At 36.0% G+C, this 13990-nt stretch overlaps 1 protein-coding gene across 1 annotated transcript in view; it reads right to left on the reverse strand.

The window, feature by feature from the left end:
* LOC143256317 (uncharacterized) overlaps positions 1 to 13990 on the reverse strand; it is a 51969-nt gene that overhangs the window by 19518 nt on the left and 18461 nt on the right. Inside the window, exon 3 of the mRNA XM_076513395.1 lies at positions 3176 to 3544. Coding sequence (XP_076369510.1) covers positions 3176 to 3544 — 369 coding nt within the window. The remainder of the gene's footprint in view (positions 1 to 3175; positions 3545 to 13990) is intronic.

Here is a 13990-nt window from a genome sequence, read left to right on the forward strand (position 1 = left end):
CTTTTTGGTTTTAGTCATTAATATATAACTACATGACCGCTTAGTTTCAGATATTAGTATTATATACGTATATTATTTCACTATTATGAAGAGTGGTAGTATCCTTTAGAAGTAAACACTGTTTGGAGTATTATTTTAAACATGTATTTATATTTACAATTAAGTCATTTATAGTTAAATTAAAGTTTAATTACGTTTGGTGTTTCTTTTTCGGTGAATTAATAGAATACTTTAGATTTTCATCTGTTTATTGAAAGCATTCAAGATTATCTGACATAAGATAGAGCATTCCATTTTGTCAGAAAATTAAAGATTTGGGTTTGTTTGTTTCGCGGAAACCTACACGAGGGCTATCTGCGCTAGCTGTCCATAATTTATCAGTGTAAGACTAGTGGGAAGGCAGCTAGTCAACACCACCCACCCCCAATTCTTGGGCTACTCTTTTACCAACGAATAGTGGGATTGACTATCATATTATAACGTCCCCACGGCTGAAAGGGCGAGGTTGTTTGGTGTAACGGGGATTCGAACCTGCGACCCTCGGATTACGAGTCGAGTGCCTTAACCACGTGGTCGAAAATTAAAGGAATTTACACTTTCACAGTTGTTTCTCTAAACACGATATAATGCAGCATGATTTCACACCAAACCGATAAAGGTGTGTTACTATTCTCATGAAATAGATAACGTTTGAGAAGTTGTATTACTTTCTTAAATATCCTCTCATTGAAATGAATTAATTATCATAATGTTTACTGTATTTTTATCTTTCATTGTAGTTTAAAATGTTTCGAGAAAGACTGCACCTTTAAGAACAGAAATCCATTAAGAAACTTACAGGGTGTATACTAATAACAAGGCTGATCAGGTTGCCAAGAGGCAACAATACCTCGAAAGGGTCATTTGAAAAACTTAATCATTTCTTGGAAGTTTAAAAATGTGGCATTTTTAGGATTTGTTTAATAAAATTTAATTGTCTGATGAGTCGTACCAGAAAAGCTGGTAAGTATGTGATGTTGTTCAATATAAGATAACACTATGTAACACAAATTTTGCTCCTGGATAGTATGTGTTATTTCTTAGTTGCTTATGTTGTAAAAGTGCAAAAAATGGCCATTATTTCCTTTAAACTTTGCTTTTGTGACCTGGATAATGAAATTTAGAAATTAACCTATTTTCTATGTAAAATGGGCAAATTTGCGCGTTTACATTTAAATAAGGTCTGAATAAAACTACATATTAATCAAGATTTACATGTTTTTATACTAAAGTTATACAAAAATATTTAGAAGTGAGTAGTTTTTCGTGATTTGCGACTGTAATTTAAACCACTTTCATGTATCAGTCCTTAATACAGTGTCCCATCATGTTAATATTATACGCTCCCAGGTCACAAAAGCAAAGTTTGAAGAGAAAAATAGGTCTTTTCCATTTACTTTAGGCATAAGTAATTGTGAAATAACACTTTATGTCCAGGAACAAGAAAAAGTAAACATTTTGTTAGATAGTGTTATTTGTGGACACTGTCTAACCTTTCTACCTACTTTCACAATCTTTCGACATGTGCGAACTTTGACATAACCCAAGATGGCGCTTGAATGTAGTATTCATGTTTATAAGAAAATAGCACTGTTGTTGTTAACCCAGATTATTATTTCGTCTATTTATAGATTATTATTTTTGTTAGTAAGCAAAAAAAACTACGCTAGGATTACCTGTACTCTGCGTAATACGGCTACCAAAACACTGTTTCTAGCAAATATACCACTGTGACACTGGTGAATGTCAATAATAGAGACATAAGATTACCCTTTTTACCTTTATATTTTAAAGGATCACAAGCACACGCTGTCCCATTCGTCCTTAAGACTCGGTAACTGTTGTAACGAGAAAGATATTTAATGTCTAATTTTTCTTGTAGGGAAAAGAAATGTCAGGTTAGTTTTAAGTACGTGTGATTGTAGTATAGCAGATAGTTTAACATTGTTTGTTTCATGTTCACTTAGGGTAATTGCTCCTTAATCTCTTTTATCATGAATGTTGTAAGAACAACATAAAAATGATAGTATCTTGTTATCGAACAGTTGCAATAACTCAGTAACGTTATAATTACGTGATAAGGTTTAGTTTCTTTGGACTTTCGCAGAAAACTGCTCGAGAACTATCTGAACTAGATTTGAAGTAATATACTGGAGAGAGAACAGCTAGACAACACCACCTATCGATAATTCTTGGGATATATTTCTACTAACGAATAATGGAATTGACTATTATTTTATAATGTTCTCAGATGATTGGGCGAACATGTTAGTTAAAGGGGATTCGAAACCGCGACCCGAGGATTGCGATTCGATCCCTATAACCACAAGGCCGTGTCATACGCCACACGATCAGCAGTAACTTAAAAGTTATGCTTGTTTGTTTACTAGTCCTGGCTATTTGTGCTGGTCCCACCACAGGTATTGAAAGAGATTTTAACATTATAAATCCGTAGATTTACCGCTGTGTTTTTCATTTGTAATTTTATGACACGTAAACCCTTCTTTAGAATTAAAAATAAAACTTTTTTTGTTTTTGTTTTGCAAGCCATTCTTATAAAAGTTATCATACGATGGCAATGCCCTTCTCTGGCATAGCAGATGTCTGTAAACTTATTACGCTGGGATCCGGGATTCAATGTCCATGATGGGTAAATCGCAAACAGCTCATTGTGTAAGTTTGTGCTAATTTGAAACAGAGAAAACGACACCAACGTTCAGGAACAAGTTTAGAATATGAGTTGATTTTAACCATTTTTTATATTTTTTACATTTTTGATAGTTTTTTAAAGTTTTATTCTTACCTAGAATAAAATGTTTACTTTAATTGAGGTCAAACAATTTAACAAATTAGCAAGAGCAGTAAAAAGAAATGTTTCAAAATACGTTCAAAATATTTTTGCCACATTTAGGTTCAAGCATTTTTCTAGATTTAACCTTTACTATTACGGGGTGTTTAGAACTTTCAATAAAAATTAAACCTATCCATGGTAGGATTTCCTCAAAATATATTTAATTCTAATTTGTATAAAGTGTGGGTGACTCAGCATTTCGTATTGTTACTTTATCATTTCGTCATATTTACGTCACAGAAAAAAAACCCACAGAAATTCAAAAAAGCTAGAAAGAATACTTACATCCTTTTGTAGTAATGCTGACACTTCTCGGGAGTACCAGGTTCTGTCGACTATCATCTTTCCATCCAGAACCACTGAGAGTGACGTCATACTCTGGGTTTATAGAAAGGGTATAGTTTGTGAACATTCTCAAGCCATTAATTTCTGTTTCATATAATCCTTTCTCACGATTAATAATCACGTCTTGGTTGTTGCTTGAGGGTTTTTCTTCCTTTACAGAGAGAAAACGTTCTGAGCACTGAGGCAGAAAACTCCATTCAGAAATTTCACATAGACTGACTCTGAACCGTTTTGGATAGGAAGGGTTAAAGTAGCTCCAGCGTAATTTAACAGAATGGTAGCTAGGCTCCACAACTAGATCTAGGACGTCTGTAAATTAATTTGTAAAATTAAAGAAATTAATTGTTGATTAATGTGTATATACATACTGCTCAAAAAAATTAGAGGAACAAGTATATATTTCAGTATATTTTTGACATAACTATACTTATGTATGAAAAATATATCCGTTCGTCTACAAGTGTATTTTTTAAGCCTGCGAGTGACGTTTGAAGCAACTCAAACGAAACTCACCTCACTCAAGGAGAATACAACTCAAAGCATCCTATATAAGGTTGTTACGTGAAACTATGCATTCCTCATTAATTCTCAAAGCAAACACCAACATGGATCTTTTGCAGCTCGTTTTGCAAGTGTGTACCTTCCTCTTGTGTACCCAAGCAGTCAGGCGCCATCTGACAAAGAACGAGGTGGCCAAGGCGGTCCAGATGTTAGAGGATGGTCAGACCGAAAGAAGGATGGCACAACGCGTTAGTGTGTCACCAAGCGTCGTCAATCGACTTTGGCGATGCTACTAGGAGACGACCTGGAGGAGACCAGGTCAAGGCTGTCATTGCTGCACAGGTTAGCTACGGCTCAGTCAGTCACTGCGAAATGAACTTCACCATTCCACTGGAACCTGTGTGTCGATCCAAACAATTTGCAATCGTCTGCACGGAGGACGCATTAGAGCTAGACGGCCTGCAAGGAGCGTTATTCTGACAGCGCGACTCCGTACAGCCAGATTAGAGTTTGCTCGTCAGCACCTGGACTGGGAACTTCGTCAATGAATCACCGTGCTGTGGACAGACAAGGGCAGGTTCACTGTGTCTCGTGATGATTGAAGTGTGAGAGTGTGGAGACGCCGATAGAGCGATTTTTCGCCTGTAACATTGTGCAAGTCGACGCTTTTGGAGCGATTTTTCGCCTGTAACATTGTGCAAGTCGACGCTTTTGGAGAACTTTCTGTAATGGTCTGGGCAGGCATATGCTTGGGTGGCCGCACGGACTTACTCATACTAGACAGGGGTGCTCTAAACGCACGACGATATAGAGACGGAATTCTAAAACCCATTGCAAGACCTTTTGCCGGTGCTGTCGGCGATGGGTTCATTCTAGTGCAGGTTAACGCGCGAGCCCACGTCGCCAGACTGTGTATGGACTTCCTTGACGAGGAAGGAATAGAGACTTTTGAGTGGCCCGCCAGATGTCCAGATTTAAATCCGATTAAACATTGTTGGAATATGTTGTCGAGGCGTGTTAGTGAACGCCAGCACCCTCCTCAGAATATACAGGAACTCCGACAAGCCCTGGCAGACGAGTGGGCTACCATACCCCAAGATAACATCGATAGACCGATTCTAAGTGTGCCAAATCGGTGTCAGGAGTGTGTCACTGCCCGTGGAGGTCACACTAGATATTGAATGTTTCAAACATTTCTTGAATAAACGCATGTAAACTGTTTAAAATATTGTTTCATATGGAATATCAGTTTTGGTGATATTGGTCATTTTTTTTTAAATTATTTTTCCATATTAATATTCCGTATTAATGTATTTTAAACTGAACTTAATTTGTTAATTGTAAAAACGTGAAAGAATTGCCAATCCACTTTTTCTCAAAACTGTGTAAAGTTAACATATGGAATATTCTATTATCTTTTACTTTAGCAACAGTGTAAGCTCTAAAATGAGTGTTTTTCATCTATATGAGAGTATTGAGAAATTTTAGCACAAAATAAATATTAAGAGATATATAAAATATTGAAATTACAAGCCTGTATCTTTATACAATAATGTGAAATAGAATGAAATATTATAAAGAGCAAATATAACACTAGAATAAAAATTTTGCAAATTTCTGGTTACGATGAAATATTCCTGAAAACTGAATATTTCATATGAGTATATTTGATTCTCACGATTAGATAGAAATCTAAAATGAATCATCTCTAGTGTACAAATCACAGAACTATACCATCCTACAGGCCAACGCAAGGAGCTGATTGTTGAACTCAAGTATATCGAGTGTTCGTTTCAATAAGAAGGGAAAACGCTCATCCTCAGTACTTGGGACACTATTTCTATATATAAGTGACCCGAAGACTATATGACTATATATCCGGGGCTGGTCGAAAATACACTCTTCACCATTATCAACTGAGATACGAAGAATGCTCAGCTAGTGACAGCTAAAAACACCTTTCAGTTAAACTTTATCAGCAAAACTCTGGTTAATGTGCATATAATAACAAGATTTTTGTAGATACTTTTACAGAACAGATTAGGTAAAAAGTACTTGATTTAAACCAGACTAAATAACCTTTAACCTAATATTAACAGGTAATCAGTGTAGAACATTTGATACGGAGTGACAACAACAAAATAACATTTAACAACCTGTTAATACTAAATCAGAGTAGAACATTTGATACAGAATAATAACAACAAAATAACTTTTAACCACATGTTAACAGGAATTCAGTATTTAAAATTTGATACAGAATAACAACAACAAAGTAATTAACCACATGTTAAGAGGAGACCAGTGTAGAAACTTTGTTACAGAATAACAACAACAAAATAGCATTTAACCACATGTTAACAAGAAACAAGTAAGAACATTTGATACAGAGTAAGAACAACAAAATAACATTTAACCATATGTTAACAGGAAACCAGTAAGAAAGAACAACAAAATAACAATTAACCACATGTTAACAGGAAACCAGTAAGAACATTTGATACAGAGTAAGAACAGTAACAAAAATGAATGGATCGCAGGATAAAGGAAAGTTACAATTTAATAATTAATGGGTTTAAGCTGTTTGAACTAAGTAGTTGAGAAACAAAACAAGTTTTATCATTAATCGTCTAAGAATATGCTACTAATCTGTAGTCATTGTAATCTAAGGAAGTGACGCTAATATCTATAGATTCTATAATCTGATAATGTAATGACGCTAAATATCTACAGGCTGTAGAATGTGATAATATGATGACCCTAATGTATATAGGCTCTAGAATATGATAATGCCATAACCATAATTTATATAGGCTCTAGAATACGATAACCCTAATCTATATAGTCCTTAGAATATGAAAAGATAATGACGCTTATATATATACATATATACTCTTCAAAACAAGAAACGCAAAAAGGATATTTTTGTTATTTTAAAGAGAAATATATGTAATAATGTTACAAGCTCAGAGTATGTGATGTTACACGTGTTAAGGCACTGATTGTCAGACCAAAATGACAATAAAAATTGTGCACTTTGAAAACGGAGGAAAACATCGGATTTTTCACCAAAACGCACGCCTGTCCAAAAAATTTGTTTGAGAGATCTGCATGTTCTGCAAGTGCAACATGTGCAAAATCCCTATAAAAGTGACAGGTTCTCGGTTTCCATAGCTCAGTGTTAAGCCACCGACACGCAATACAGTTACCCCAAGACTGACTGAAGCACAACGCAGCAACGCCATTGGTCGCTAGGAAGCAGGCGAATCTCGATCAGATGTTGCCAGAGCTGTGAATGTCCACCCAAGCACCATCACAAATCTATGGAATCGTCACCAATAACATGGATCAACTCGTGACCGTTCACGATCTGGCAGACCTCGTGTGACCACGACCGAACAAGATCGCAACATCCGGTTACGTCACCTTCGGGATAGAACCACCACTGCGACGTCTACTGCCTCAACCATACCAGGGCTGCGTAGGATTTCCGATCAGACCGTAAGCAACCATCTACGAGATTCTTAGGCTCCATGTGCAACCCATCATGGTGAACGTCAACGACGTTTTTCAACATGACAACGCCCGTCTTCACACAGCCCGACTCACCACTGTCTTCTTGAGACACCACAACATCAACGTTCTTCCCTGGCCCTCCAGATCATCAGATTTAAACCCCATCGAACATCTTTGGGACGAGTTGGGCCGACGTCTGCGACGGCGACAACCTCAACCGCAGACTCTACCTCAGCTTGCAGCAGCTTTGCAGGCTGAGTGGACAGCTATTCCACAGGATGTGATTCGTCATCTCATCGCTTCCATGGGCAGGAGATGCCAAGCAGTTATTGATGCTCACGGGGGGCATACTCGTTATTGACGTTGAGTGACGTTAAACTTCACCTAGTGAGCGTGGACTTCGCCTTTGCAGACTTTGAATGTTCAGCAGTGAATGTGCAAAGTTTCACACATGTCATACAGAACTACCCGGAATAAACTTGTTAACAATTTGTCTCATATTTTGCCTTTTGCGTTATATATAGTATATATAGGCTATAGCATCTGACAATATAAGACGCTAATATCAATAGTCTCTAGAATCTGATAGTTAGTGACGCTAATATCTGTATACTCTAGAACCTCGACTACCAAACAACCTCTGCTTGGCTCATTATTGTGTTAACGGTGAAAAAACAACAACAGACGAAACGTATGAGATTCTCAACAAATATCAAACGATCAAAACGCATTTGTTTCAGGACAATAGCACCTTTCTGTATGTTGTTCCGCTCTCCGTTCAGCCTCGCTAGAGAAATCAGAAAACATGTGTTCAATTAATGTACAATCCGCAATAGCAGGTGTATTTTTATATTTATAAATAGCTTGATAGACTTTGCATGAATTGAGGAAGTTACACATATTCAACATATTTCAGATAAAAATAAACTTTCTGTTCGAGTTTCCGATTTGCTTTAGAAGTTCGAGGAACAGTTTTAAAAGTTTAGAAAAGTTAAACAAATTCGCAGTTCCTTCTTTTGAATTATGCAGTAGTGTAGCGAAGAGCGATGAAAAACTTTTGAATGTCGAATTATTTTCTATACATGACAATGAATGTAAGGATTTGCGTTTGAAAGAGAAAAACACAAATCAGAGTGAGGACTGGTGAATAAATATAAAATCTGTTGAGTTTTGTTTTTTTATTTTTTTTAAAAAGTCTTTCTTACATTAAAACTAGGCCTGGCATGGCCTAGCGAGTTAAGGCGTGCGCTTCGTAATCTGAGGGTCGCGGGTTCGCGCCCGAATCGCGCCAAACATGCTCGCTCTCCCAGACGTGGGGGCGTTATAATGTGACGGTCAATCCCACTTTTCGTTGGTAAAAGAGTAGCCCAAGAGTTGGCGGTGGGTGGTGATGACTAGCTGCCTTCACTGTAGTCTTACACTGCTAAATTAGAGACGGCTAGCACAGATAGCCCTCGAGTAGCTTTGTGCGAAATTCCAAAACAATACATTAAAACTATAGCTCGATTACTGGTCTTCTGGTCGATTACTCAAGATAGTCTCCACGGATTTACAACGTTAAAATCATGGGTTCGATTCCCCTCGGTGGACTAAGCAGACAGACCGATATGGCTTTGCTACAAGAAAGAAAACACACACATACTCAAAATAATTGAAGAGGTAATATTTCAAGAAAACTTAATAAATGAAAATTATATCTGAGGTAAATAGCGCAAAACAGTTCGAAATCCCTTTTCTGTTTGTTTGAAGTTAAGCGCAAAAGTGGCAATATGTACTCTGGCCACCACATGTATTGAAACTTAGTTTCTAACGTTGTAAGCTCACAAACATTCTGCTGCACCACGGGGAAAGTGGCTAAGTATACAAAGAAAATTACATTTCGCCCACAAACCACATTAAAAGACTTCACGTTTCGAGAGCTTTGACTTCCATCAACAGGAGTAAAACTTCAATGCGTAAAATCCGTCCAAGAAGTTTTTTATTGTGTTTTTAATCACCTTGACATTATTTTATATTCTAACCCTGTATAATGTTTCTTTAAAAATGTGTTCTAATAAGAATTTCGGACAAGCTTCCGCCTTATGAGAATTTCGGACAAGCTTCCGCCTTATGAGAATTTCGGACAAGCTTCCGCCTTATGATTTTAAGAAAATATTAAATTTGAACAAATTTATCCCAATCATTTTAGCTTATTTTCCTTATCTCTTTTAGAAAATCTTTAAATGCATATGTTCTCCTGTGGGTTTATGTTTGGACTGCCTAAAACACAATCGTTTCCATTGTAGGATTACATGTCTGGAAACAACACCTATTTCCTGCTATATGAAAATTCCCATTGCCACGTGTTCTGGAAGATAAAATAAAGAACACGACTCTATAACAAATGAAGGAAAAATAGTTTTGAGATTGATTCTTTGTTTACACGTTTACCAATCAAGGAAATACTAAGGCATCCTAAAATAAATTTATTTGAAAAAGTTATCCCGTTTTCGCAAGTTTTTATCTCCCTAACGGAATAATGCATTGCGAAATGCATTCACATGCTTGGGAAAATATTATTTATACAATTGTGAAATATCGTGGGAAACCCTTCATCGTCAATTTTATGTAACACCTTTATAAAGTATTTTGAAAAAAAAAAGAATTACTTCGTACAACAAATATGAATACAAAGGAAATACCCTGATTCTGATATGAAAATGACATGTTTTTTGTTTTTTTTTCCGTTTGGCCAGACAGTAGAAATGATGTTGAGCCTGTTTCCACATGATTAACAAGTTTCACAGTACATTAAGTTTAAAACTGGATTATGAGTCAAATAATTCGCTCCCATGTTTATACGTTATCACAACTAGAACCCGTCCTTTGTGTCTGTATAAAACAATCTAAGCCTTTAAGCCACGTTCACTTTTCGTGCCATCGCGAAGTGGCTTAAACATCACCTGTAACATCGATGTTTTACATAACTTACCATATGTAATCACACTTCCATTTACGAAGAAACTAAAATATTTTTACAGTTTTTGAATAGTTATAACATTCTACAGACTTTGTCAGAAATGTTCATCAAAATGCAAGAAAGAAATTTTTTTTTTGAATAACGACCAGCAATTAAAATGGCCTACAAGTGAAAAATATACGTATACAAATATACGTATACAAATTACGTAAACAACATCTCTAGTACAATAATTTTAGGGATATGTCTGAAAAGTAACCATTTTAAAGTTGTAAATATTCTAACACGATCAACATTTCCTTATTATTAAATAAGTCTGCACCTCGACAAGAAGACTATTAGGAAGTAGGAAAGAAAACACCAAAAAGTAAGGAAATAAGGTAGGAATGGGTATTTATGATGTCGAAAATAACCGTCTACTTACGGGTAGACATTAGAGATATCTGACTGGTATAGGGTGGGCCAAAATATAGTGTCAAATCCCTTAGTTTTAGAAATTTTAAAGACAAAATAAAACTCATAAAATTCAATTCAAGTTTATAATTGGATCAAAATTCAATGTAAAAGACGACGCAAGAATGGACGATACGATGACCACACGCACTTTGAGATGATACTGCGTCAAAATCCACCAAGTGTTATAATGTTATCCCTCCCATTTCTTAGAATGTTAAAAATGTTCAAACATATAATGTTATTTTTCTACACATGAGAAATCTTAATCATCAAGACAACTGGAAATCAGTGAAAAAAACACACGTAGCCAGAAACTATTTGAAAAGAAGAACTGTGGAAAGTTTGTCAACTGAAAAACTTTAACATACCTGAAAGTTTCTCTTTTCTTATGTCATGTGCCCTAAAGAAATTTGAAACACACCTTATATCTGTGTGGGTGTTGTTTTAGCAAACAAGTTTAGATTAAAGAGGACACGTGAAACCTGTTTTCGTATAAACGTGTTATTTAGTGCTAGTGCATCTAAACGTTATAATAAAGAGAATGGTACATTTTTTTATATATGTAGCTTGGAAACAAAAATAGAGTAGCAGTGTAAGCGATATAGTCTTAAAGTTATAAGACTATTCACATACAGATACAATGTTCTATCGTATCGTCTGTCAGATAAAAAACAAACAAACAAGAGAAACTGGGGAAGATTTGCTTGTTTGTTTGTTTTGAATTTCGCGCAAAGCTACACGAAGATCATCTGAGCTAGCCGTCCTTAATTGAACAGTGTAAAACTAGAGGGAAGGAAATTGTCATCACCACCCACCGCCAACTCTTGGGCTACTCTTTTACCAACGAATAGTGGAATTGAACGTTACATTATAACGTCCCCACAATTGAAAGGGCGAGCATGTTTGGTGTCATGGGGATTCGAACCCGCGACACAGGGTTACGAGTTGCACGCCTTACGCGCTTGGCCATGCCGGACCACGCTATCTTCTCATACTTGTTCCTAATTCTGACTTGATAGACAATGGCAGATACTCGTACCTTGTCAACAGCAACCGCTTCCGGTTTTAGGGCAACATACTCTTGTCTAATCGAATAGTGGGATTGGATTGTCACTCTTATGGAGCACTGATAGTTGGATTGGATTGTCACTCTTATGGAGCACTGATAGTTGGATTGGATTGTCACTCTTATGGAGCACTCATAGTTGGATTGGATTGTCACTCTTATGGAGCACTCACGGTCCCAAATTGCGGAGCACTTTATGAACACTTTATCATGGAAACTTAATTTAAATAAATACTTAAAGGCGCCACATCAGGCCCTACTGAATTAATTAAATTATGGATTAAACTTCATGTTTCTCTGATATACTAGCCGTCACTCTTGTTGTGCACCCACGGCCCCAAATTTTGAAACAATGGAAATGGGCTGTTTTCTATGAATATCTAAAGGGCTGAACTAATTAAGCCTTCAGAGAACGTAAATAAAACAACTTAATGGATGTTTCTCCTCAGAGATAAATAAGTATCTTTGAAAGTTGTAAACTCTAGGAGTTGTAGGAATTTTTCCCAAGAAAAAAATTGGTATGAGATACTCTGAGGGGAATTTTTCTTGCTATTTGAAATAAATAAATGTGCTTCTATCAAGTACGAAGACACTCATAATTTTATATTTTTGTAACTGTCAATGTAGACATTTTACTAGAGAATTAATCGATATTTGGGTGGACACTTTGGATACCAGAACACGTGATAATGTAATCATGTTACTTGTTCTATGGTAACACGTGATAATGTAATCATGTTACTTGTTCTATAGCATGAAAGTGTTTTTTTTTTCTGTTTTGATTTACAAAACAATAAGACTGAACATCAGTTGGATTATTGTGTTTCATATTGTTAACTGTAAAAACATTACTTTAATTAACCACATTATATAAAACCTTTAAACGTGAAACCCATTCTTAACTACTTCAGAATATATATATATATATATATATCAGTTTGTTATAACTCAATAACGCCCGGCATGGCCAAGCACGTAAGGCTTGCGACTCGTAATCCGAGGGTCGCGGGTTCGCGCCCGCGTAGCGTTAAACATGCTCGCCCTCCCAGCTGTGGGGACGTATAATGTGACGGTCAATCCCACTATTCGTTGGTAAAAGAGTAGCCCAATAGTTGGCGGTGGGTGGTGATGACTAGCTGCCTTCCCTCCGCGACACTCAGATTACGAGTCGCACGCCTTAACACGCTTGACCATACCGGGCCTAATGGTGATTCTGCAGGAATAGTCTTGTAACGATGCTATTTACTGTTCACATCAGTTAAGAGCGCACTTTATATATATTAGTGAAAAAATAATTGCATTTTAATGAAGTTAAACAGTAAAATAAGTAAAATCATAACTAACAAAATAATTATTCCAAAACTATAACTACCCAATACATAACGAAACTAATGTTGACATTCGAAAAATATAACATGCATGTAAGAACATCATATTTTTACCAATAAAATAAAAAGAAACCCTAAAACATGTCATGTCTCCAAGGAAGAAAGACGTTGTTATGAACATTCATCATTATTATTAAATAAGAGAATGGTTTGACAGTTTTCAAAACATCAGCGAGAACGTGCACACATATTGTTAAAATTGTTATTGAATTTGTATTCTATATAGAACTAGGCCTAATGCTAGCCTCTAAATAAGTCTCCAAAAGCATTTCTTCATCCCATTTGTCAGTCTTGTAAATAAACCATATCTCCAAAAGAATTTATTTTAGGAGTTTCTTTCAAAGGCTGTCTGAACATATCTGAGAATAATTTTCAAGTGATGAACTAGAAAGAAAGTATACAATTAACAGAACGAAAATCCAAAACTTTCTGGATCGAATACCAAAATATGGCTGCCAGTCTTACAGCGAACACATGGCCCCCAAGTGACACGCTTTTGAAGGAAAAGGTTGTAAGCCATGAAACCTTATGTTTACAATTTCGGTATGTTAACCACTGAGTCACGCCCGACCTAATTTTTACAATAATTACATCGTGTTCTTTTAAGAAAAATAAATGTTTGAAACATCAGAGAAATTATTAAGGACACTTAACTTCGTTTATACATCAAAATCAAATATTTTTGCACATTGAATTAATCTGGAAAAAAGAAAACAAAAAATTTTAGCAAGAGCACATTTTAATACAAATCTCCTAGGAATGTATTGTGTACAGTTTGCTTGTTTTTGTGTTTCCATAGTTTTATTTAAAGGACATCCCCGACTCTAATTTAACTGGAAGAATGGAACTGCACTCCCGTGATTATACTC

This window comes from Tachypleus tridentatus, chromosome 7 (assembly GCF_004210375.1).
Source record: "Tachypleus tridentatus isolate NWPU-2018 chromosome 7, ASM421037v1, whole genome shotgun sequence".
Classification (NCBI taxonomy): Eukaryota; Metazoa; Arthropoda; class Merostomata; order Xiphosura; family Limulidae; genus Tachypleus; species Tachypleus tridentatus.